This window comes from Triticum urartu, chromosome 3 (genome assembly GCF_003073215.2).
Source record: "Triticum urartu cultivar G1812 chromosome 3, Tu2.1, whole genome shotgun sequence".
NCBI lineage: Eukaryota > Viridiplantae > Streptophyta > Magnoliopsida > Poales > Poaceae > Triticum > Triticum urartu.
In genome coordinates this window covers 704,214,978-704,241,967 of record NC_053024.1, presented here as the reverse complement: position 1 = coordinate 704,241,967, position 26,990 = coordinate 704,214,978, and the positions used below count along the sequence as shown (strand labels likewise).

The 26,990-nt window shown below is 43.7% G+C and overlaps 1 protein-coding gene across 1 annotated transcript; it reads right to left on the bottom strand.

Moving 5' to 3' along the window:
- Positions 1 to 1,114: 1,114 nt before the first annotated feature.
- LOC125547238 lies at positions 1,115 to 25,900 on the bottom strand. Its single transcript, XM_048711194.1, has 3 exons — positions 25,658 to 25,900; positions 5,276 to 6,208; positions 1,115 to 3,031 (listed from the first exon to the last, which is right to left on the bottom strand). The coding sequence occupies exons 1-3, from the start codon at positions 25,898 to 25,900 to the stop codon at positions 2,831 to 2,833; spliced, it is 1,377 nt and encodes a 458-aa protein (XP_048567151.1). The 3' UTR covers positions 1,115 to 2,830.
- Positions 25,901 to 26,990: the final 1,090 nt, after the last annotated feature.

Here is a 26,990-nt window from a genome sequence, read left to right as displayed (position 1 = left end):
ATCCATCCCGAAAAGCACAAATCTCGGGTCCCCCCGGGGAATATAGGGAATGCGAATCACCCCACAACGACTCCAAAGAGGTAACGACGCCTGCGAACGCTGCTGTTGACGGTCCTGACTGAGGCCAAACAAGGCTTTCGTTGGTAGATTCGCAACCATCCCCGGCTAGACCACCTCCATCATCCCACATGCCCATGGGCGACGTCTGCTATCAGGAAACCGCACGACTAAAGCCGCACCACCGCCCTGAATTGCTGCCACGCTGCGTTGCCGACAGCAGACGACAGACATGTCCAGGACACACATGCGGATCTCGACCACAACCGCATCCCGGAGGCACGACGGAGAATGTCACCGCCGCTGACATCATCCCCCGCCAAGGCATTGCCACGCGGAGCCCCGGCGGTGATGAGGAGAGGGTTAGAGGTGGCTAGAAGCCCTAGATCAGATCGGAAAAGCGACAGATCGGGAAGGAGGGGGTCAAGGAGTGGGGCGGCGGTGGCATCAACCTAGGTTAGTTATCAATTCACTACTAGTAAAATCATATATGTGATATTTATTTTATAAGCATTTGGTCTTGCCACCCAATCAGTGGTGATATCATATACACAGTGATTAGGAGCGCCTCTCGTCTGGTGTTGATTAGATCAACCAACGGCTATTTAAATTGGCCTTGATGCCCCATCAATAGAGGTGCGGACTCATGAAAAATAGAGATGAACAATGTAGAGAGCTAGAAACATTGCATCAAATTCCCCAATCTGTTTAGATATTTTGAGCTACACAACTATTCGAACTTCAGTGTTTCAAACAGCTGAGATGTTGGATTCTTGGGGAGAGAAATGTAACGGAGTTTCAAATGGGGCAACCCTTCCTACGCGTGCATCGTGCTGGAGACCGCGTGCTGCGCGTGGGCAGCTGAGAGCAGCGCAGCCAGCGGCGGCGTGTACTGCAGTGTAGCAGACGTAAACTGGGCCGGCGTAGCTGGCCGGAGCACGGCGGCACGGCGTCAAATGGTTCACTGCCGCGTTCTTTACCAACGAGTTTGACGTAGATTCTTTCTCATATTTATTACTTCTTCATAGCCACAATCGACTTGCAAGCACACATAGACTTGTATGTCAGACTTCTGATAACGCAATTAAGATGTTGGGACCATTCATGCTCTATGAACTAGCACAACAAACCTCTCCAACGAGAGAGGTATTCTCAGACTTTTCGCACACTTCCATGCTGCGACTCCATTCTGGAACCACCCTAGTGCTCCTTCCTCTGCTTAGTCAACGGATATGTGTCCAGATGCCTCCCACTTCTATCTCCTACTTTGGTTATGTTTTAGATCTCTATCTCCCGCAGAATGTTTTACTGATACTTAGAGAGAGCAAAGATGGCTGGGTAATAAGAGACTAAAACTAACTACATGCAGCGATAGGAAGCACCACATTCTTTTATAACAATGGATGAGGCTTAGATGGCCGATATATCACATCTTCGGCGTGTAAAAGAAAAGCGTATATATTCCCAAAATATATCTTCTTAAAGGATTTTTTAGACTTTTTCTAGTTCTATTCCTTAGTGGGATCATAGGGCTTTATTTATTGATGGACCAATGTGCAATCTCGGAAGCTAAATGAGCCAGGCATTTTAATGGACTTGTACGCATCTCACCCAACTCCATTGCATAGAAGCTGATAAATACGGAGTTGTTCGTGTACACACAAAAGTGCATAAGCAAACTGATGAAACTAACAGCCTACCAGCTGAACGAATCACTACTACTAGCCAACCAAAAGATCCACAGTTCTCTTCGTCATCTAACAGACCACAAAGCATACTAAAAGACCCACAAAGCTCAATCATTCTAGTTTAAGATCTATATGTTGCCAGCGCCAACAGCAACTTGGCCCGGGAATTCCCAAAAAAAAGCAACTTGGCCTGTGAGTGCCATTTGCTTCGCATGTATCTCTCCTGGAACGAACTCATGTATCTCTCGCAGAGCAAGAATTCAGTAAATGTGAACATCAAGGAGATATAACAGAATTAGGTTTTAGCAGGGTAAATATCACTGAAACGAACAAAACATCTCCCCGACCCATTAAAATTCAACACCCAGGCACATAAATCCTCACAGTGTAATTCAACCATAGACAGAGCAGCAACAACGCTGCTCAAAACATACATAGGTGCAGCACACCCAAGAAAAAAGAAAACCAATTGTCCACGAAACTCATTCTGATACGTACACAGTTAAATTTAGACTCATTCATATATGCTTGACACCCGCATATGAAATTATTCGCTGTGTTGTAGTAGGAAGGTTGATGACTAGTATGCTGTAATCTTAATATAAACTCCATTTGGCTCCTCAATGGATTTGGCAACCTCAAGACAGCCTGAGATTGCAATTACTGGACGACCTCACCCGTCTTTTGCATGCGGGGTCAGCGAGGCGGGGCTCAAGGTTAACCCTTCCCCCATCAGGGCAACATCCCGTTTTCACGGCCATCATATCTTGGTCTGTGATATGTATGCATTCTATTGCCAAGTGATAGTCTTCTTCCATTCCGTAGATGTTCCACTAGTTGCTGATGTCATCAAGCAATTTTATAGAGAAATAAGTAAACCATCCTCCACGACTAATTTCCAGGCCTCCTGTACATTATTCTAAAATATTTGAAGTGAGCAGCATGTCCTATACACATTTCTTGCTAAAGTCCCTTGAAATATTATTGAATAACAGACAGAAAATGGCCAAGTGAGTATAAAAGTCAGCGGGAAGCAAATCTACCTTGAGAACAATCTGTACAGTTCTGATACCCATTGTATTGCATCAGCAAATGCTTGGGAGGACCCAAGCAAATGGTCCGTAATCCTCCGTTGCTCGCCCTGGGTAGTCGGCAGCGAGTTTATGCGAAGATCCATCAACCAAAGAATACTCGATACACTGACCAGGGACCCTAATGAAGTACAAGCAGTTCCTTCGAACTGTCGGATGATCTGGACCAAGGCAACCAGCAAACTGAAGAATCTTCTATATCTAAATAGGAGCCCCCCGTCCCCGTGTCCGCTCCACGCCCTTTTCGTTTGCTCCTCCTTCCTTGACCTGCGGAAGCGGAAGCGGAAGCGTACGTTTCTCTAATCGAAACGTCTGCGAGTCCCCCTCATAAGCTGGCCCCCTCTCCCCAAACATCACAAACGCGACGCGGCGACCGACACAACAGAATCTAGCCTCCTCTATGATTTGCGGCCACCACCGGAGATAGAACCGGCGGCGGTGGCGGCCTGCAGGGCAAGGGCATGATCTCAAGAAAATTGATCTGGAGGAAGGGTTGAACTTCATGCAGATACAGGCACACACTTTGCCTCCTCCAGATCTGCGAGATGATGGGCAGGAAGACATCACATCGAGGATTTGAGGTCTTATGAACAGAGCGCTCGCAACAATCTGAGTTTCATGAAGGTACTGTTTGTCTTCTAATTCCACTTTATATCCCACCATGTCCTGTCATGCCTGACTGCCTCCCTTATCATCCTTCCACGCTAACAATTTTATGCTTGCTACGTTCTTGATTGAATTCCTAGACGTTCGTTGCCGAGGGAGGTAAGGCAAAAAATTTAGATGAAATGATCAACTGATGAAATTCTCCCAGTTTTCCTTCCCGGGGGTAATATAAGTTACTTTGCAAGGATTCCTGACTGTGACTGTACTTCCATGAAAGAAAATTCACTCCTTAGTAATTGAATAATATTTGCTCTTCAAATTTTAAGGGGACTCTGGTTGAAAAGTATCTATTATTTTCTATTCCTTGATTGTAAGCTTATTACATACTACTTTTTGTTACCTACAGGTTACATATAGTGACATGCGGTTCTGGGAGTTAGCAAACAACATTGCTGGAATCATTTATATGCTACCAACATATCAACACTGTCATTGTGGTGCTTATCTATTGAATTTAAATAAAACGTACTCTTACAGTCCTGCTAGAAAACTGAAGTATATTTTGCCCAATTTGCAATTATGGGTAACAGTAACACTGACCTATTTCTATATGATCGCGGAACTTATATCCATCTTTAGTTTTGCAGGTAAAGCTTTACAACCACATCAAAGCCACCGATACAGCCATATTTTGATGTAACAAGACCTGGCAGTATTCTTTTACATCAGTTAAGATGGGGCTTATGCAACCTATTTTTATCCTTACTGTTCGATAGTTTGTTCAAATTTTCTCACTCTTTAAGTTCATTTTTATACAGCCATTTCATTGTGGTACTGGCGTTTGGTTTGTGCCTTCAGGTAGAGCTAATGAATTTCTAATATTGTTGAACAGAGCTCTGTGAGATATGCGACGTTGTAAAGTTTTTGTTCAAGGTCAAGCTTATTTTTGCTTTTGATTCCAACAGAGTACATAATACAATTTATTATATTTCAGAGGCACTCAAATAGAGAACTTTGGTTTGGAGTGCTAAGTTTATCATTTCAGAGATTGCAAGCGATGTTTTGCAATTTCTACAACACAATTCTTCAGTTTCCAGTGGCCATTTTAATAAGATGCTCTCATACTTTTACATTTGTGGATTGAATCCACCAACTAAATTAGAAGCTGACATACTATGTATGATGTTCCCAAACCATCAGCGAAGCTTCAGATTTGTGCCTAGGCCAGCAAGCCTGCTCCAACCAGAAAATATGAAGAGGTGGACGCAGAGACAGCTAAAGAGAAATTGTGGGTACCGTTTGTTTGTGAGCTGTGTTGTCTGTTCATTTGGCGATCTAAAGCTATATGAGACGCATCCAACCTTTGTTCACCTGTCTAAACTATATCCGCAAGAGCTATTGTTAGTTTCCTTCTTTTGCTTTTTCTTCGTGGGGATTCTTTTGCTTTTTGTTGTAATAACAGACTGTGATGGGTTTCATTTTTAGTGGAAAATAGAACCAGGGTGTTCCTCCATGTTATGTACCAAAATGTTTGTTCCATTATAGAAAATTCATTTGCCTAAACAAGTGAGGATCACAAATAGTTGTCCTATGGAACTTTCCAAGTTTAACTTACTTAGGTAGGTAGGACTATAGGAGGTCGAATCGTTTATTTTTTTCTCACGAATGTTCCAATATCTTAGTATAGTAAGGTGTGAGGGGTTTACAACTTTATTAGATCGCTCTCATGGAAAATCTTTTGTTTACATTGTCTACTCAACAAGGCTCTTGCAGTGTTGCTCACCTCTTAGACACTTCCAATAGCAAGTTTATAAGTTGTGTTATGCCCTAAAGAGATGCTAAAAACCAGTATAAATTTCCGCAGCAACGCGCGGGGTATCCACTAGTATTAAAGAACAAGCTACACCCACCGAGGCTATTAGTCCTCACCCACTTCCTCTCTTGCAACCGGAAAACATGGTACCTGAGTGCACGGTACTCAGAGACAATGAGCAATAGCTCACCGTGGCACTCCGCTAGCCAGAACATGGAACAGTACGGAACTATCTCTGCACATAATGCATCTCCAAGATCCGAGAATACCACGGAATTGTTGTCAAGCTTAACGACAGCGAGGCGGTAATTTGGATAGATCAATGCGTAGAGGGTGCCTTTTACGAAAATCAGGTCACGAAACCTGTAGCCTTCATCACACCGCGCCTCCCGCCAGTGATTGTCCCCAATGCGGCAATAATGGAGGGTGTGGTGGTATCGATTAAAGGTGAGGACGAGGTTGCCGGCAAAGATGGTTCCTTCGTAGCCTTTCCAGGGATCGGGTAGACGGACTCGCTCACATGTGATTTGGTGGCAGATGCGGAGCTCACGGTGGCTGGCCACGCTGTCTTTGATGGCGACAGGGCAACCGAAGGAATCAAATTCGGTGTTTCTGGGGTCTTGTTGGGCTAGGGCGGTGCGGGGGCGGCGGAAGCGGAGGATGCGGCGGAGTGGGATGTGGAAGAGGGCTTCCGAGGAAGATGCCTTGTGGGGGACGAGGAGGAGCAGAGCCTGGGAGGCGAGGTTGGACGGCGACAGCGGGAGGAGAGCCCGGTAGGTGCGGCAGGTGGCGCGGAGGGCGAAGAAATCCTGTAGGGTCGTCAGCCGGCTCGCGATAAGTGGGATCAGCTCCGGTAGGAAGTACGACGAGGACGAGGCGGTTTCTTCTGGGTCTATCGAGTAAGAGAAGGTGGTGGTGGTGGCCGACGGCCAGGTGCTCCAGGCATTCTGGTTCTAGCCGGAAGGGTCATTCAAGGTTCTGGTGTTCCAGGCATTGAATTTAAACTGAGATTACTCAAATAATCTAACATGTTGATGTACTATATATATATACATATATGTGATTGTACATATAGAGTAACCCTTCGCTATACCCAAGGGAACCCAACCGCTTAGGGTTTCTTGTGCCTCCGTCAGCGGAGCCGCCGATCTACCTCGTCTGTTGTTGTCTTAGAGCCATAGAGGCGTGGTGGATCTCGGCCCTTGCCGGCGGGAGGGCTCCGTGTTTAGATGCGTTTATGAGTTTTGCTAGGGTTTGTGTCCTTCTTAGAGAGACGAGGCGGCGGTGACTCTCCGAAGATGTAATAAGGTTCTCGGCGCCTAGCCCCTGTCCCGGTTGTGCTTCTAGCGTCATCGGAGGGCGTGTGGAGACTTGTCTCCGGCGAATCCCATAGGATTCGGTGGCATTTGTCTTAGGTAGATCCACATGGATCTGGACTTCGTTCATCATTGTTCGTGTGTCTACAGATTGAACCCTTCCGAGCTACTTGTCTCTTCATCGGCGGCGGTTGTTGTTCTGCTGCGCCGTTTCCGTGGTGCCCCTATTTTCCTCTTTATTTTCTCCTTTTTCAGCTCGCTGCAGCCCCTCGTGCACATATATATGTAGGAGCAGCCAGCCCATAGACTTCCTAAACCTACATGTACTTGCTCTTGAAACCGACTCGTACTAGACCTTCCTAGTACTACAAAGACTCTTAATCACCGGCAACCTTCATCATAATTAACCTAAGCCTATACCTACAAGAAAGGGAAAAGCTTCCCTCCAGCCGGCGGAAAACTCCAACGCGTCATCCACCATTGCTAAACAACACGTGTCCCCATAGTCCATCCATATCTCTCTTCCTAACCTTATCGCTTCTACAATCTCTTCCCTCCACTCATTTCTTCCCTTCATTAATTTGTAACCGCTTGCATCAGTCGTCTTCTACAAAGACGAATGGTGTTTGCTAGCAATGATGGACTTCCCAAGTCCAGCAACCGGCCATGATAACGGCGGTGAGCGACGTGCATGGAGCATTGAAGTTGCGAGCTGCACCACCACGCACACCACAACTGCGACTGGCGAGGTGTGTGAAACACAGGCGGCTGCCATCTGACGCCAACGACCAGCTCGGCCATAGTCGGCCATGGTGCCACCACCTCAAGCTCCTCCTGCTGCCGAAACCTTCTCCGTCATGTTGAGGTCTTTATTTGCAAAAAAAAATCTGCAACAGGATCCTAGTTGCAAAAAAATTCTGGAACACGACCATGTTCCAAAAGGATTCTATCGATCTTTACATTTTCTGCAACAAGACCTTTATTGCAAAAAAAATCTGCAACAAGATCTCTATTGCAAAAAATAAAAAATAAAACACATTGCCAAAATTTCTGCAACAAGACCTTTGTTGCGAAAATTCCCGCAACAAGACCTTTGTTGCAAAAATTCCCGCAACAAGACCTTTGTTGCGAAAATTCCCGCAACAAGACCTTTGTTGCGAAAAATAAAAACGTATAGGCTCGGGTGATTGCAAGAAGCTTGCTGTTGCAGAGGGTCTTCTACAACACCAATCTTATTGCAAAGAAGTGGCTACTTACGCGGGTATATATGACGGCCATTAATGTGTCGATCGAATGGTTAGCGAGGCGGCAGATATTTTCTTATTATTCGTCGGCCGACGCATATGGTCGTCCTACAAGAAACCTACTAGAACACATCTAGCTAACACGGCATACGTGCCGGACACAACTGGCATGCACTATGGACTCACGTCGCCATCGAGCTTCTAACTTAAGATTATCACTGACAATCTCCTTCTAATCTTGACACTATGTCTTCTATGTTTCTTCTGATTTTGGCCTGTTGATGACTCACCTCTTTTCAATTCATCCGCTCGCACCACGACAATTTAAATTGTTGCCTCGATCGCAACACCAACTCCCTGGGTAGATCAAAAAACTCCCTGGGTAGATTATCCTAGTGCTTTCCCTTGAGCTCAATCAAGGAGTCCGTGTCCAGATGCCTCCCACTTCTATGGGTGCGTCCAGCCTTAACTAATCCTAAGTTGCTCATTTGTTACTTCTCTATCTCTCCTGGCCCATCAGTTCATGACTACGTCCGTGTTTGTTCGGTACTAATACTTTCTAGGGACAGCAAATATGGTTGGACAGAGTAGTAGAGACTAAGGCTAAGCCACATACAGTGATAGGAGGCATCACATACTTTTATAACAGTGGATGATTGATTCTTTGCAGCAGGAAAAATGACATTGAAATAAATAACGCTTCTCCTGCTACGTTGGCCCGCGTGCGACGGGGAGCGCAACCGCGCCGCCGCCAGAGACCCCCTCCTCCCTGTTGGGGAACGTAGCAATAATTTAAAAAAAATTCCTACGTGTCACCAAGATCAATCTAGGAGATACTAGCAACAAGAGAGAGAGGGAGTGCATCTTCATACTTGAAGATCGCTAAGCGGAAGCATTACAAGAACGTGGTTGGTGGAGTCATACACGCAGCGATTCAGATCACGGTCGATTCCGATCTAAGCGCCGAACAACGGCGCCTCCGCGTTCAACACACGTACAACCCGAGGACGTCTCCTCCTTCTTGATCCAGCAAGGGGAGAGGAGAAGTTGAGGGAGAACTCCGACAACACGACGGCGTGGTGGTGATGGAGCTCGTGGTTCTCCGGCAGGGCTTCGCCAAGCGCTACGGAGGAGGAGGAGGTGTAGGAGAGGGGGAGGGGCTGCGCCAGGGGAAGGGTGCGGCTGCCCTCTCTCTCCCTCACTATATATAGGGGGAAGGGGGTGGAGGAGGCGCCCTAGGGTTCCCTAGGGGAGGGGCGGCGGCCATAGGGGAAACCCTAGATGGGTTTGGGCGCCCCCACCCCTAGGAAACTTGCCCCCCAAGCCGGGAGGGGTGGCTGCCCTAGGGGAGGCGCCCCCACCTCTCCAAGTTATGTGAGATGTGGTGGGAGGGGCGCTCAGCCCCTTAGTGGGCTGATGTGCCCCCTCCCCTTGGCCCATAAGGCCCCCCAACGCTTGCCGGGGCCTCCGAAACCCCTTTCGGACACGCTGGTCGTCACCCGGTACCCATGGAACAATTCCGGACTCCAATACCCTTCGTCCAATATATCGATCTTCACCTCCGGTCCATTCCGGAACTCCTCGTCACGTCCGGGATCTCATTCGGGACTCCGAACAACCTTCGGTAACCACATACTATTTCCCATAACAACTCTAGCGTCACCGAACCTTAAGTGTGTAGACCCTACGGGTTCGGGAACCATGCAGACATGACCGAGACATCTCTTCGGCCAATAACCAATAGCGGGATCTGGATACCCATATTGGCTCCCACATCTTCCACGATGATCTCATCGGATGAACCACGATGTCGGGGATTCAATCAATCATGTATACAATTCCCTTTGTCTATCGGTATGTTACTTGCTCGAGATTCGATCGTCAGTATCCCCATACCTCGTTCAATCTCGTTACCGGCAAGCCACTTTACTCGTTCCGTAATGCATGATCACGTGGCTAACTCCTTAGTCACATTGAGCTCATTATGATGATGCATTACCGAGTGGGCCCAGAGATACCTCTTCGTCATACAGAGTGACAAATCCTAGTCTCGATTCGTGCCAACCCAACAGACACTTTCGGAGACGCCTGTAGTGCACCTTTATAGCAACCCAGTTACGTTGTGACGTTTGGTACACCCAAAGCATTCCTACGGTATCCGGGAGTTGCACAATCTCATGGTCTAAGGAAATGATACTTGACATTAGAAAAGCTCTAGGAAACGAACTACACGATCTTGTGCTATGCTTAGGATTGGGTCTTGTCCATGACATCATTCTCCTAATGATGCGATCCCGTTATCAATGACATCCAATGTCCATGATCAGGAAACCATAACCATCTATTGATCAACGAGCTAGTCAACTAGAGGCTTACTAGGGACATGTTGTGGTCCATATATTCACACATGTATTACGGTTTCCGGTTAATACAATTATAGCATGAACAATAGACAATTATCATGAACAAGGAAATATAATAATAACCATTTTATTATTGCCTCTAGGGCATATTTCCAACAGTCTCCCACTTGCACTAGAGTCAACAATCTAGTTCACATCGTTATGTAATTAACACTCATAGTTCACATCGCCATGTGACTAACACCCAAAGAGTTTACTGATAACCCACAAGTATAGGGGATCAATTGTAGCCTCTTTCGATAAGTAAGAGTGTCGAACCCAACGAGGAGCTAAAGGTAGAACAAATATTCCCTCAAGTTCTATCGACCACCGATACAACTCTACGCACGCTTGACGTTCGCTTTACCTAGAACAAGTATGAAACTAGAACTACTTTGTAGGTGTTTTTGGGTAAGCTTGCAAGAAAGTAAAGAACACGAAAATAAAAGCTAGGGGCTGTTTAGATAAAGACACAACTAAATTAGTTTTAGTAGAGAGCTTTTGTCAACAAGAAAGTTATTTGTCCCTAGGCAATCGATAACTAGACCGGTAATCATTATTACAATTTTATTTGAGGGAGAGGCATAAGCTAACATACTTTCTCTACTTGGATCATATGCACTTATGATTGGAACTCTAGCAAGCATCCACAACTACTAAAGATTCATTAAGGTAAAACCCAACCATAGCATTAAAGTATCAAGTCACCTTTATCCCATACGCAAACAACCTACTTACTCGGGTCTGTGCTTCTGTCACTCACGCCACCCACCATAAGCAAATCATGAACATATTGCAAACCCTACAGCGGGAATCCCTCACGCTTGCGCGACACAGAGAGCACCATAGGACAACACCAATAATAAAACATACAACTCAAACCAATCTTGATCATCAAATAGCCATTAGGACAAAACAGATCTACTCAAACATCATAGGATAGCCATACATCATTGGGAAATAATATGTAGCGTTGAGCACCAATTTTAAGTAGAGATTACAGCGGGTAAGAGAGAGGTTACACCGCTGCATAGAGGGGGGAAGAGTTGGTGAAGATGGCGGTGAAGTTGTTGGTGAAGATGGCGGTGATGATGATGGCCCCGGCAGCGCTCCGGCGCCACCGGAAGCAAGGGGGAGAGGGCCCCCCTTCTTCTTCTTCTTCCTTGACCTCCTCCCTAGATGGGAGAAGGGTTTCCCCTCTGGTCCTTGGCTCCCATGGCGTGGGAGGGGTGAGATCCCCTCCAAGATTGGATCTATCTCTCTGTTTCTCTCTGGTTCTGCGTTCTCTTCTGGCTCTATTTCACCGTTTCGTATATATATGGAGATCCGTAACTCCGATTGGCCTGAAACCTTAGCCGTGATTTTTTCCGAATATTAGCTTTCTTGCGGCAAAAGAAGAGCATCAACCGCCTTACGGTGGGCTCATGAGGGTAGGGGCGCGCCCTAAGGGGGGGGGGCGCCCCCCTGCCTTGTGACCACCTCGGGCACTGGTTCGCGTTGATTTTCCTTCCGAATTTTCCATATTCCAAAAATAAGCTCCGTCCGTTTTTATCCCGTTTGGACTCCGTTTGATATGGATATTCTGCGAAACAAAAAACATGCAACAGACAGGAACTGGCACTGGGCACTGGATCAATATGTTAGTCCCAAAAATAATATAAAAAGTTGCCAAAAAGTATATGAAAGTTGAATAATATTGGCATGGAACAATCAAAAATTATAGATATGACGGAGACATATCATTTACTAGAGTCAATAATCTAGTTTACATTGCCATGTGATTAACACCCAAGAGTTTACTAGAGTCAATAATCTAGTTCACATCACCATGTGATTAACACTCAATGAGTTCTAGTGTTTGATCATGTTATGCTTACGAGAGAAGTGTCAGTCAACGGGTCTGCAACATTCAGATCCGTGTGTTCTTCGCAAATCTTGATTTCATATTGTAGATGTTGCTACTATGCAGCACTTGGAGCTATTCCAAATGGTTGCTCCACTATACGTATCCGGTTTGCTACTCAGAGTCATCCGGATAGGTGTTAAAGCTTGCATCGACGTAACCCTTTACGCCAAACTCTTTATCACCTACATAACCGAGAAACATTTCCTTATTCCTAAGGACAATTTTGACCGCTGTCCAATGATCCACTCCTGGATCACTCTTGTACCCCCTTGCCAGACACGTGGCAAGGCACATCGCGGTACAAAGCATGGCATATCATATAGAGCCTATGGCTAAGGCATAGGGGACAACTTTCGTCCTTTCTCTTTCTTCTGCCGTGGTCGAGCTTCAAGTCTTAACTTCACACCTCACAACTCAGGCAAGAACTCCTTCTTTGACTGATCCATCTTGAAATCCTTCAAGATCATGTCAAGGTATGTGCTCTGTGAAAGTCTTATCAGGCGTCTTGATCTGTCTCTATAGATCTTGATACCCAACATATAAGCAGTTTTACACAGGTCTTCCTTTGAAAAACTCCAGTCAAACAACTTTTTATGCTTTCTAGAAATTCTACATCATTTCCGATCAACAATATGTCATCCATATATACCTATCAGAAATGTTGTAGTGCTCCCACTCACTTTCTTGCAAATACAAGTTTCATGTAAACTTTGTATAAACCCAAATGCTTTGATCGCCTCATCAAAGCATATGTTCCAACTCCGAGATGCTTGCTCCAGTCCATAGAAGGATCACTGGAGTTTGCATACCTTTTAGCATCCTTAGGATTGACAAAAACCTTTTGGTTGCATCACATACAACCTTTCCTCATGGAAACCGTCAAGGAAACTTTGTTTTGACATCCATCTGCCTGATTTCGTAAATGAAAATGCAGCAACTACTAACATAGTTCTAACGGACTTTTCGCTATGATTGAGAGAGTCTCATCGTAGTCAACTCCTTGAACTTGTCGGAAACTTCTTTGAGACAAGTCGAGCTTCACAAATGGTGACATTACCATCAGCTTCTGTCTTCTTCTTAAAGATCCATTTATTCTCAATGGCTTGCCGTTCATCGTGCAAGTCCACCAAAGTCCATACTTTGTTCTCATGCATGGATCCTATCTCGGATTTCATGGCTTCTAGCCATTTGTTGGAATCCGGGCCCAGCATCGCTTCTTCATAGCTCATATATAGGTTCATCGTTGTCCAACAACATGACCTTTGACATAGGGTTACCACTGAGAAGTTGTACACACCCTTGTCGACCTATGAGGTTCGATAGTAATTTGATCTGAAGCTTCATGATCATCATCGTTAGCTTTCTCTTCAACTGACGTAGTTGCCATAGAAACATCTTTCTGTGCTGCGCTATTCTCTGGTTGAAGTGAAGGTTCAACAACCTCATCAAGTTCTATCTTCCTCCCACTCAATTCTTTCGAGAGAAACTCTTTCTTGAGAAAGGACATGTTCTTAGCGACAAACACTTTTCCCTCAGATCTGAGATAGAAGGTATACCCAATCATCTTGTTTGGTATTCTATAAAGATACAATTTTCCGCTTTGGGTTTGAGCTTTTCCGACCGAAGCCTATCGACATAAGCATCGTAGCCCCAAACCTTAAGAAACCACAACTTTGGTTTCTTGCCAAACCATAGTTCATACGGTGTCGTCTCCACGGACTTAGATGGTGCCCTATGTAAAGTGAATGTAATTGTCTTCAATGCATAACCCCCCAAAATAGCGGTAGATTGGTAAGAGACATCATACACCATATCCAATAAGGTTCGATTATGACGTTCGGACACACCATCATGCTATGGTGTTCTAGGCGGCGTCAACTGTGAAACGATTCCACCTTGTCTTTAGTGATTGCCAAACTCACAACTCAGATACTTCCCCTTTGATCAGTTCGAAGGAACTTGATCTTCTTGTTACGATGATTCTCAACTTAACTCTGAAATTGCTTGAACTTTTCAAACATTTTAGACTTATGCTTCATTAAGTAAATATACCCATATCTACTCAATTCACCAGTGAAGGTGAGAAAATAATGATATCCACGGCGCGCGTCAACGCTCATCGAACCGCAACATCAGCATGTATGATTTCCAACAAGTCACTTGCCCGTTCCATTGTTCCAAAGAACGGGGTTTTAGTCATCTTGCCAAGGAGGCATGGTTCGCATGTGCCAAGTGATTCAAAATCAAGTTACTTCAAAAGTCCATTAGCATGGAGGTTCTTTCATGCGTTTTACACCAATATGACCTAAGCGGCAGTGCCACATGAAAGTGGTACTATCATTATCAACTCTACATCTTTTGGCATCAATGTTATGAACATGTGTATAACTACGACCGAGATTCAATAAACCATTCACATTGGGTGCGTGACCATAGAAGGTATTATTCATGTAATCAGAATAACCATTATTCTCTGACTTAAATGAATAACCGTATTGCTATAACCATGATCTAATAATGTTCATGCTCAACGCAGACACCAATGCAAACAACATTTATCTAGGTTCAACACTAATCCCAAAGGTAGAGGGAGCGTGTGATGGTGATCACATCAACCTTGGAAACACTTCCAACACACATCGTCACCTCGTCCTTAGCTAGTCTCCGTTAATTCCGTAGCTTTTGTTTCGAGTTACCAATATTAGCAACTGAACCGGTATCTAATACCCAGGTGCTACTAGGAGTACTAGTAAGGTACACATCAATAACACACATATATCAAATATACTTTTGCTGAAGTTGACAGCCTTCTTATCTACCAAGTATTTGAGGCAGATCCGCTACAAGTGACCGTTCCCATAATTGAAGCACTTTGTCTCGAGTTTGGGTTCTTGGGTTTTTCTTCACTGGAGCGGCAACTGGCTTGCCATTCAAGAAGTTTACCTTCTTGCCCTTGCCCTTCTTTGAAACCAGTGCTCTTGTTAACCATAAACACTTGATGCTCCTTCTTGATTTCTACCTTTACGGCCTTAAGCACGACGAACAGTGCTACCTCTTGAGCACTGCGTTGGTTTTCCCTAAAGAGGAAGGGATGATGCAGCAAAGTAGCATAAGTATTTCCCTCAGTTTTTGAGAACTAAGGTATCAATCCAGTAGGAGGCTACGCGCCAGTCCCTCGTACCTGCACAAAACAAATAAATCCTCGCAACCAACGCAAATAGGGGTTGTCAATCCTTACAAGGCCACTTAAGAGAGTGACATCTGATAGATATGATAAGATAATATGTTTGGTATTTTTATGATAAAGATGCAAAGTAAAATAAAAGCAAAGTAAAAGCAAAAGTAAATAACTAAGTATTGGTAGATTAATATGATGAAGATAGACCCGGGGGCCATAGGTTTCACTTGTGGCTTCTCTCGAGAGCACAAGTATTCTACGGTGGGTGAACAAATTACTGTTGAGCAATTGACAGAATTGAGCATAGTTATGAGAATATCTAGGTATGATCATGTATATAGGCATCACATCCGAGACAAGTAGACCGACTCCTGCCTGCATCTACTACTATTACTCCACTCATCGACCGCTATCCAGCATGAATCTAGAGTATTAAGTTAATGAAAAAAGAGTAACGCCTTAAGCAAGATGACATGATGTAGAGGGATAAACTCATGCAATATGATGAAAACCCCATCTTGTTATCCTCGATGGCAACAATACAATACATGCCTTGCTGCCCCTATTGTCACTGGGAAAGGACACCGCAAGATTCAACCCAAAGCTAAGCACTTCTCCCATTGCAAGAAAGATCAATCTAGTAGGCCAAACCAAACTGATAATTCGAAGAGACTTGCAAAGATAACCAATCATACATAAAAGAATTCAGAGAAGATTCAAATATTATTCATAGATAGACTTGATCATAAACCCACAATTCATCGGTCTCAACAAACACACCGCAAAAATAAGATTACATCGAATAGATCTCCACAAGAGAGGGGGAGAACTTTGTATTGAGATCCAAAAAGAGAGAAGAAGCCATCTAGCTACTAACTATGGACCCGTATGTCTGAAGTAAACTACTCACACTTCATCGGAGAGGCTATGGTGTTGATCTAGAAGCCCTTTGTGATCGATGCCCCCTCCGGCGGAGCTCCGGAATAGGCCCCAGGATGGGATCTCGTGGATACAGAAAGTTTCGGCGGTGGATTTAGGGTTTTGGCTCCGTATCTGATTGTTTGGGGGTACGTAGGTATATATAGGAGGAAGGAGTACGTCGGTGGAGCAACAGGGGGCCCACGAAGGTGGAGGGCGCGCCTGGGAGGGGGGGTAGGCGCGCCCCCTACCTCGTGGCCTCCTCTTTTGTTTCTTGACGTAGGGTCCAAGTCTCCTGGGTCTTGTTCGTTGAGAAAATCACGTTCCCGAAGGTTTCATTCCGTTTGGACTCCGTTTGATATTCCTTTTCTTTGAAACCCTAAAATAGGCAAAAAAAACAACAATTCTGGGCTGGGCCTCCAGTTAATAGGTTAGTCCCAAAAATAATATAAAAGTGGATAATAAAGCCCAATAATGTCCAAAACAGTAGATAATATAGCATGGAGCAATCAAAAATTATAGATACGTTGGAGACGTATCAAGCATCCCCAAGCTTAATTCCTGCTCGTCCTCGAGTAGGTAAATGATAAAAACAAATTTTTTGATGCGGAGTGCTACTTGGCATAATTTTAATGTAATTCTTTTTAATTGTGGTATGAATATTCAGATCCGAAAGATTCAAGACAAAAGTTCATATTGACATAGAAAATAACAATACTTCAAGCATACTAACTAAAAAATTATGTCTTCTCAAAATAACATGGCTAAAGAAAGTTATCCCTACAAAATAATATAGTCTGGCTATACTCCATCTTCACCACACAAAGTATTTAATTCATGCACAACCCCGATGACAAGCCGAGCAATTGTTTCATACTTTTGACATTCTCAAAACTTTTTCAATCATCACGCAATACATGAGCGTGAGCCATGGATATAGCACTATAGGTGGAATAGAGTGGTTGTTGTGGAGAAGACAAAAAGGGGAAGATAGTCTCACATCAACTAGGCGTATCAACGGGCTATGGAGATGCCCATCAATAGATATCAATGTGAGTGAGTAGGGATTGCCATGCAACGGATGCACGAGAGCTATAAGTATATGAAAGCTCAACAAAAGAAACTAAGTGGGTGTGCATCCAACTTGCTTGCTCATGAAGACCTAGGGCATTTTTTAGGAAGCCCATCATTGGAATATACAAGCCATGTTCTATAATAAAAAATTCCCACTAGTATATGAAAGTGACAACATAGGAGGCTCTCTATCATGAAGATCATGGTGCTACTTTGAAGCACAAGTGTGGTAAAAGGATAGTAGCATTGTCCCTTCTCCCTTTTTCTCTCATTTTTTTATTTGGGCCTTTTCTTTTTTTATGGCCTCTTCTTTTTTCCTTTTTTTATTTTTCGCCCGGAGTCTCATCCCGACTTGTGGGGGAATCATAGTCTCCACCATACTTTCCTCACTGGGACAATGCTCTAATAATGATGATCATCACACTTTTATTTTCTACAACTCAACAATTACAACTCGATACTTAGAACAAAATATGACTCTATATGAATGCCTCTGGCTGTGTACCGGGATATGCAATGACTCATGAGTGACAAGTATGAAAGAATTATGAATGGTGGCTTTGCCACAAATACGATGTCAACTACATGATCATGCTAAGAAATATGACAATGATGGAGTGTGTCATAATAAACGGAAAGGTGGAAAGTTGCATGGCAATATATCTCGGAATGGCTATGGAAATGCCATGATAGGTAGGTATGGTGGCTGTTTTGAGGAAGGTATATGGTGGTTGTATGATACCGGCGAAAGGTGCACGGTATTAGAGAGGCTAGCAATGGTGGAAGGGTGAGAGTGCGTATGATCCATGGACTCAACATTAGTCATAAAGAACTCATATACTTATTGCGAAAATCTACAAGTTATCAAAGCAAAGTATTATGCGCATGCTCCTAGGGGGATAGATTGGTAGGAAAAGACCATCGCTCGTCCCCGACCGACACTCATAATGAAGACAATCAATAAATAAATCATGCTCCGACTTCATCACATAATGGTTCACCATACGTGCATGCTACGGGAATGACAAGCTTCAACACAAGTATTTCTAAAATTCACAACTACTCAACTAGCATGACTTTAATATCACCATCTCCATATCTCAAAACAATTATCAAGTATCAAACTTCTTATGGTACTCAACACACTCATAAGAGAATTTATTATTCTTGAATACCTAGAATATTAGGATCTTAAGCAAATTACCATGCTATTATGACTCTCAAAATAATCTAAGTGAAGCATGAGAGATCAATAGTTTCTATAAAACAAATCCACCACCGTGCTCTAAAAGATTTAAGTGAAGTACTAGAGCAAAACTATATAACTCAAAAGATATAAGCGAAGCACATAGTATTCTAACAAATTCCAAATCATGTCTGGCTCTCTCAAAAGGTGTGTACAGCAAGGATGATTGTCGTAAACTAAAAAGCAAGGGCTCAAATCATACAAGACACTCCAAGCAAAACACATATCATGTGGTGAATAAAAATAGAGCTCCAAGTAAAGTTACCAATAGAAGTAGACGAAAGAGGGGATGCCTTCCGGGGCATCCCCAATCTTTGGCTTTTAGGTGTCCTTAGATTATCTTGGGGGTGCCATGGGCATCCCCAAGCTTAGGCTCTTGCCACTCCTTGTTCCATAATCCATCAAATCTTTACCCAAAACTTGAAAACTTCACAACACAAAACTCAAGGTACTGTAATGAACTCATTATTTATTTATCTTGGTGTTAAACCTATTGTATTCCAACTTCTCTATGGTTTATAAACTATTTTACTAGCCATAGATTCATCAAAATAAGCAAACAACACACGAAAAACAGAATCTGTCAAAAACAGAACAGTCTATAGTAATCTGTAGCTAGCGCAAGATCTGGAACCCCAAAAATTCTAAAATAAATTGCTGGACGTGAGGAATTTATCTATTAATCGTCTGCAAAACGAATTAACTAAATAGAACTTTCCAAATAAAAATGACAGCAGTTCTCGTGAGCGCTAAAGTTTCTGTTTTTTACAGCAAGTTCAACAAGACTTTTCCCAAGTCTTCCCAACGGTTCTACTTGGCACAAACACTACTTAAACACAAAAAACACAACCAAAATAGAGGCTAGATAAATTATTTATTACTAAACAGGAGCAAAAAGCAAGGAATAAAAATAAAATTGGGTTGCCTCCCAACAAGCGCTATCGTTTAACGCCCCTAGCTAGGCATAACAAGCAAGGATAGATCTAGGTATTGCCATCTTTGGTAGGTAATCCATAAGTGGCTCTCATAATAGATTCATAAGCTAATTTAATTTTCTTTCTAGGAAAGTGTTCCGTGCCTTTTCTTAATGGAAATTGGAATCTAATACACTATAAAAAAATAAACTTCCGTGATGATACGTGTTTGTCATAGTAGGTCGCGTTTTTTGTCATGCATGTATATCCATGACGATTTTATGCCAGAATCAAGATAGTCATACCTGTGCTGTCGTAAAGTTTTCCATGACATTACCAAAATTATCATCACATAAGTGTCCACTTCCATGACGATAAATCGCGCATCACAGAAGTGCTTGCATCACAGAAGTGCTTTCGTCAAGGGTGACCGACACGTGGCATTCATCGTAAGGGAACGCCGTTAAGCTATCGGGTCGGGTTTTGGATCTGATAACCCGTTAACAGCCCCGACCAATGGGGATTTTCCACGTGTAAAATCATCATTGGCTGGAGGAAACATGTGTCGGCTTACCGTTGGGACACATGTCATCCGCTCATTGGACCATAGGCGCGTATGATACGGCGACACGTGGCATGGCCCAACAGAGGCCCATTCCTGTGAAAAGGCCGACCTGTTTGACTTCGTCAAAAGGTGGCGGGCTGGCCCATGGAAAGCCTGTTTACGGCCTGTTCGCATATAGCCCATTTACAGCCCGCTAACCCAGGGCCCGTTACGCTCTATCCGAATTAGGCCCAATAGCGTCTGCTACCTCTTGAGCACTGCGTTGGTTTTCTCCGAAGAGGAAGGGATGATGCAGCAAAGTAGCATAAGTATTTCCCTTAGTTTTTGAGAACCAAGGTATCAATCCAGTAGGAGGCTACGAGCGAGTCCCTCGTACCTACACAAAACAAATAAATCCTCGCAACCAACACAAATAGGGGTTGTCAATCCTTATAAGGCCACTTACGAGAGTGAGATCTGATAGATATGATAAGATAATATTTTTGATATTTTTATTATAAAAGATGCAAGGTAAAATAAAGGCAGAGCAAATAGCAAAGGAAATAACTAAGTAGTAGGAGATTAATATGATAAAGATAGACCCGGGGGCCATAGGTTTCACTAGTGGCTTCTCTCAAGAGCATAAGTGTTCTACGGTGGGTGAACAAATTACTGTTGAGCCATTGACAGAATTGAGCTTATTTATGAGAATATCTAGGTATGATAATGTATATGGGCATCACGTCCGAGACGAGTAGACCGACTCCTGCCTGCATCTACTACTATTACTCCACTCATCGACCGCTATCCAGCATGCATCTAGAGTATTAAGTTAAAAACAGAGTAACGCCTTAAGCAAGATGACATGATGTAGAGGGATAGACTCATGCAATATGAAGAAAACCCATCTTGTTATCCTCGATGGCAACAATACAATACGTGCACTACAAGAAATATGTCAACTTGTGACCTTCACTATTGGTCTCTGAAAGGTCACAGTTTTTCATTTGCGACCTTTCTGTGACCAAAACCAGAAGGTCAAAAGCTGGCGGTCGTAAACTGAAATTAACGACCTTCTCTGTGAGAAGGTCCTAGACGTTTACGACCAAAATATGCCTACTGTTTTGTTTTGGTCACTAGCAGCCTCCTCAGGCCACGTAGGCATCCAACGTGGCAATCTGATGTGGCACAAGAATCAGCCCAGTCCAATTCAGTGTTCTACATGGGCCTAGCCCAACAATTCAGCCTTTTTAGAATATTTTTTCCCTATTAATTTGGTTGACTACATGGGCCAAGCCCACATTTTAGCCTTTTTATTTCTGGGCTGGGCCCTTTTTCTCAACAGTTTTTATTTTTTATTTTTTATGTAAAAAGGGGTCCACTTGTCACATGGGTCCCAGCTGTCAGCGTCTTATTATTCATATTTCAATTTAACAGTAAATAAGTAACTGGTATTTAAATTGGCAGTATTCAAATTGCACTGACAGAAAACACATGTGATACTTCAAATTATATCAACCAGATTCATGCAGCTCCTACTCTCCAAATAACACGTAATACTCTTAACACAAACTTTACAAGCTGTACAAGTGGAATAACGATACAAGCTCTACAAGTGGAATAACGATACAAGCTCTACAGGTATGGCAATCACAATTACAAGCTCTATAGGGTAACAACTAGATACTTCATAAGCTCTACAAGTGTTTTCTTCTTCAGCATGGAGCTCCTTCGATAGCGATCATTCAGAACTGGGCTAACAGAACAGCAACATGTCGTCCACCCTGTTACATGAATAAGCTGCGAAGAACCAGAACAAATAGAACCAATATATTATCAACAATCCATTCAAATAAGAACAGTTCTGTATATAGAATGATAACACAAATCCAGCTAGTACCATGCTTTTTTATTCATACAAGAAAACAGAGACTATGAATATGCATGAAGTGCAGGTCCTGTAACCTCACCGCAACACATTGCACCTAAAACAACAATGCCATTCTACTACCACGACCATCCATTCAAAAGGCAAGATCTAACATTACTAGTCAAAGCACATAGACTAACATCACAAACGCAGGATAAAGGGAACCGAGAGAGACACATGTGGATGACAACGTCGATCTGGATTTAGTTAGCATTTGTGAGGAGGTAGATTATCACCATGGTGTGCTTGATGATGCACATGACCATCATCTTCTTGCCACCATTGCATCCGTGCGCTCGATGATGGGGGGGGGGTACCAATGCATCCAAGTAGAACAAAATCTAAGTATATATCAAGTGACAGCGAAAAAAAGTTGAAAAAAACACTGGAAATAATTACTTCATGTCATGCAGAGTTCAAACTAAACAAACATATGCAAAGTTCAAACCAAAAAAACATATGCAAAGTTCAAACCGAATAAACATATGCATGATGGTGTCCTGTAGATGAACGAAGGACAACATCTACAAGGTTAGCCAAGCTTATAATAAAGACATAATGAGATAGCAGAGTTAAATATCGGTGACATAGGCAGCATAACCATAAGACAACACCATATACTTGCTGTGCGGGTATATATAGTAAATCAACATTGTATCTTGCAAGTCAACAGTTATCACAGAGAACAAGATACCATAAGATGAATGATGGCACTCAAATTCTAATCTCACATAGATAAAATTCACTGCCATAGTAACAATACATCTTCACTTGGATATATCTAAGAAGTCCAGTTGGTTCTCACAAGCAAGTGTTCTCAGGTTTGCCTTAACATGAAAGGTTAACTTGTACTTAACTGTGAGAAAACAGTACATAACAAAATCATGGATTTGATTTCAAGTAACCAAGAGACTAATTAATGTGTTACTGCCTGATACAGTCGATCAGAAAAGCATAAGCAGCAAACAATATCCTGCATATCAGTGGAAACAAGGTCACAAACAATGTTCCAGGGAGGTACTTTATATAATAAAAACTAATAAAAAAAAGCTAGGCACCTGCATATCACAGGGCGGTAGTTTTAGATAATAAAAACTAATGTTCCACGCATAGTCTTAGCGCTCCATCAAAGAATCAACTAAAATTACTTTCAAGCAAACAGGTTGTACATCGATCAGGTTGTAAAGGACAAAAATTCAAGGGTGTACCTAGTGCAAGAAGGCATTTACTAGGTTTTGAAGCTAATAACAATTAGCATGCACGTATCACTTGTTGGAGTTGGTGCGTGGTCAAATTCAACTAGTGTAATGTATCGCCTATATATAATAGACCCATCTCTCCAATGCAATTTCACGGACCAAGAGACATAGGTGTTTATTTCTTCCTCTACTAAACTATCTCCATATGGATACTAGCTAATGATACGCATATCGTATTAAGGCAACGCTTTGGACGGCACATATTCTGCAAGCTGCTCCTAATTTGCAAATACAAATGGACGCCTAACAGTGCTCGCATAAAATTAGCAGAGCATGGTAGATTTATAGCCATCAGGGAGGGGACACCTGAACCCACGTCGGCTGCTGCAGGGCTTGTGCTGCACACAAACACACACATACATGTATCAGAAGCAATTCAGTCAACACTCTTGGCAGGCAAGAGGCAAGTTGGCACTCATAGGGCTGAGATAATAGCAGGAGACGTGCGTACCTGAAGGGTCGAGGGATTGGTCCGAGCCCGGAGAGCAGAGGAGGCATGGAGGCGGTGTGCTGGCGCGCCTTGGAAGCCCGGGAACCTGGAGTTACCGATGGTCAAGAAAGAAGAGGAGCAGAGCAGGCCCTTGATGGCCAGCTAGATGCGTCCCTCCTTCTGCTCCTCAAGGATGGGTGACCTGCAGTAACAGATATGTTATACAACCCGGGATCAAATGTAGCACATACTATCGTTGTAACAGTCTTCTCTTGTGTCTGGCAGTATCCAAATTTACTGTTACTTTTTAAAGTTAAGCTGAATCGTCTTGTAGGAACAAAAGAAGAAACGAGTTGAGTCTCTAAATCTAACCATGCTACAAGACTAATACCGAGTACACACATTTCCAGTCAGCATTTTAAATCTAAATGTGATACTAGTGCTGATATGGTCAGTTATAACAGGTTCACCTGACGAAAAATACTACTCTACTACCACCACCATCGATTCAACTTACAGGATCTAACAATACTAGTGAGCGCACACAGACTAACATCACAAGGTAGGAGAGAATAGAGGGAACAGGGACCTGATGATGATGATGTCGACATTAAACTGTACTATATGTGCAAGTAGGCCACTCTACCCAGTGAGATTAATACACTACAGAATCTATCTAAGACAAGACCGCCACCGACATTAAACTGTACTATATTTCTAGACAGGAAACTAAATAGATGGCTGCTCTCAAACCATACATCCAAATGAAGCAAACGAGTACTCTACGAAAACCTTAGAACATGCTTTACAACTCATATGTAGAGGACAACTTGAAATTATGAGCATAACAAACTCGTTTTTCAGTTAGAAGCTCGCTGCCCAAAACTGTCAGGTAGTGCAGTTTTTTAACTGAACCAAATTCAGTTTATGGAACAGCCAGAGAAATCCAATTCTACAAGATGCATGATCATATTCAGACTAGAATGAGAACAACCAACAACTCACAGCGAGGCATTTGTTAGTATACTACAGGAACACAAGATGCAATAACTAAATGAGACGAAGACCAAACTATATAAGTTGTGTCAGTGACATTCGTCACAATCTTGTTAAATACTCTAAGCAAAATTACTCCACACATGCACATGTCTCAAGGAACCAGCAGCGCTGCTTGCTCCCTTGGTCTGGCTCCTTGTTGTGCAGGATGACTAAGACTCGGATGCAGAGCGAGCTCCCTGCAAATGACATATTGTATCAATGCTTTGCAGTAACAAAAGAAACTCACATACAATAGAACTTGCGCAATAGTGTATCAACACCCCAAAGGAGGCATTACAAAATTCTCAAAGAATGTTTCCGAAGGGATTAACCTCACAGCAACACACCAAACCTGAATATACTACCACTGTACTGGAACCACCATACATTCAACCAACAAGATATAACAAAATACCAAGTCAGGAAGCACATGCAGATAACTATGTTTGTGCAAATCAGATCTTTTGCATAGAACAGTACATCCTATTCAAAAGAATACAAAGACCTCAAGCCATGTAACTACTGAAAGAAGAGGGAATCAATGCAATTCTATATAGACAAAAACACATAGCAAAACTTCAGTATTTGGTGGTACAATGAAAGAGAATTTCCGTTGAAGAATCCCTAATTGATGCAAGATTTGCTGCAAGTGAACTATCAGATACATCAATATCAACACACATATGGTCAGTACCTCATAACACAGAGCTAAACTGCAGGGTATAACCTTTGTAAAAAAATTGCAGGGTATAACTAAATCTAGTAAAATGGAGTAAGCATTTGACAAGGGAATACTAGTCTGTCAACTACAGGCTCCTGTTCAATCCTTCAGTTTCAGAAGTATCAGATTGAATTCTTGATACAGGGCACCACACCAAAATGTTCAATTTGAAAACCAAATCCAACAGAGGGCTGCTGGGCCTCGTACGACAGGCGAAGGGGAGGCGGCCCAGGTGCGTGCGGGGAGGGGCGACGCAGAGGACGAGTGGGCATCGTTGCTTACATGGGGGGGTGACAGAGACACGGGGGTGGTCGGCGGCACCGAATCACGATGGAGATGAAGCGGAGCGGCGGAGTGGAGGGGGAGATGCCTGATCTGGGGGAGGCGGTCAAAGAGCGGCAGGGAGTAGACGCCCTCCTCGTCGGCGAAGTAGACGACGCCATCGAGGAGGTGGTTCTCGACGACCTCGAGGCCGGCGTTGAGCTGGTGCGGGCGGAAGTCGACTGCGGGGGGGGGGGGGGGCATTGAGGCCGCCGCAGCAGCCGGCGTAGCGGTGCATGACGGCGGTGCGGTGCAGTGCGAGGGCTGCCTCCGGGGTGGGCTTGCTGGCCTCGACGACGACCCAGAGCACGGGCGGGCGGACGAGGCGCAGCGTCTGGCCCATCCGGTTGATGTAGTAGGCGAGGAGTGGTGCGGGGGAGAGGGAGAGACGAGGGAGAGATGGTGAGGGGAGGGAGGGACGACGAGGTCGGCAGTGGGTGGGAGGTTGGATCGGGATGCGGCGGGGAGAGATTGGATCGGGAGGTGGCGGTGGCGGCGAGGAGATGGGGGGAGGAGGGGTGCGATGAGGGAAGGGGTGTGATGTGAGCTAAGGTTTGGGCTGTGGTGTGCGTGAGGGCATGTACAATGGTGGTATATGGATACATATGCCTCATGATAAAAAGTAATTTGAAGCATATGTGTTGATTTTTTCTCCCCAATACAAGCTACTACTAGTGGACCTCATCAAAAAAAGGAAAGTGACTCTCACTACACATGCATCCCTCCTCTCCATTTCAAGTTTTTCAACTTTATGCACTGGACCACACTTTTTGTCTCTAAGCACCCGCCTCCTGAAGAGGATCCCGCTTCCCCATCCGAACCTACTTTTTCTGTTATTCGATCCTACATGGCATGTGAGGCATCACCCTGGGGCTATGCATTGGCCATGCCCTGAGAGGTGAGGGGGCAAGGGCTACCGTTGGATCCAGGAGCATCCAACCGTGTTTGATGCATGATCCGCATGAGATGGCTATGGCCCAATCAGAACGGAGTACGTGTGTATGACGTTATGACCATCTAAAATTGGACGTTATGACCATCCAAAATTGGTCGTGGTCAAATAAAAATAAAATGTAAAGTCATGTCAGCATTTTATTTTTAATTTTTTAGTGTCCAAAATGATTTTTTTGTGAAGAAGAATCTACCAAATAATTGCACAAGGGTGCATCTTGAAATGGCAAACAATTTTGCTTAAGGAACTTTTCATTTTCTTTGCACGGAAATTTCACTTTTCATTTTCGAGTGCCCAAAATAAGTTTTTTGTGAAGGACCTATCATATATTTGTTACAAAAT

Excerpts from the sequence above, each read along its gene's own strand:
- LOC125547238 (XM_048711194.1), bottom strand. The coding sequence starts at position 25,900 with ATGCCCCCCCCCCCCCCCGCAGTCGACTTCCGCCCGCACCAGCTCAAC. Across the intron at positions 6,209-25,657 it reads TGTCTCTGTCACCCCCCCAT|AACCAGAATGCCTGGAGCAC; the intron begins GTAAGCAACGAT and ends CCTTCCGGCTAG. Across the intron at positions 3,032-5,275 it reads TATACTGGTTTTTAGCATCT|AAGATTCTTCAGTTTGCTGG; the intron begins CTTTAGGGCATA and ends ATTTAGATATAG.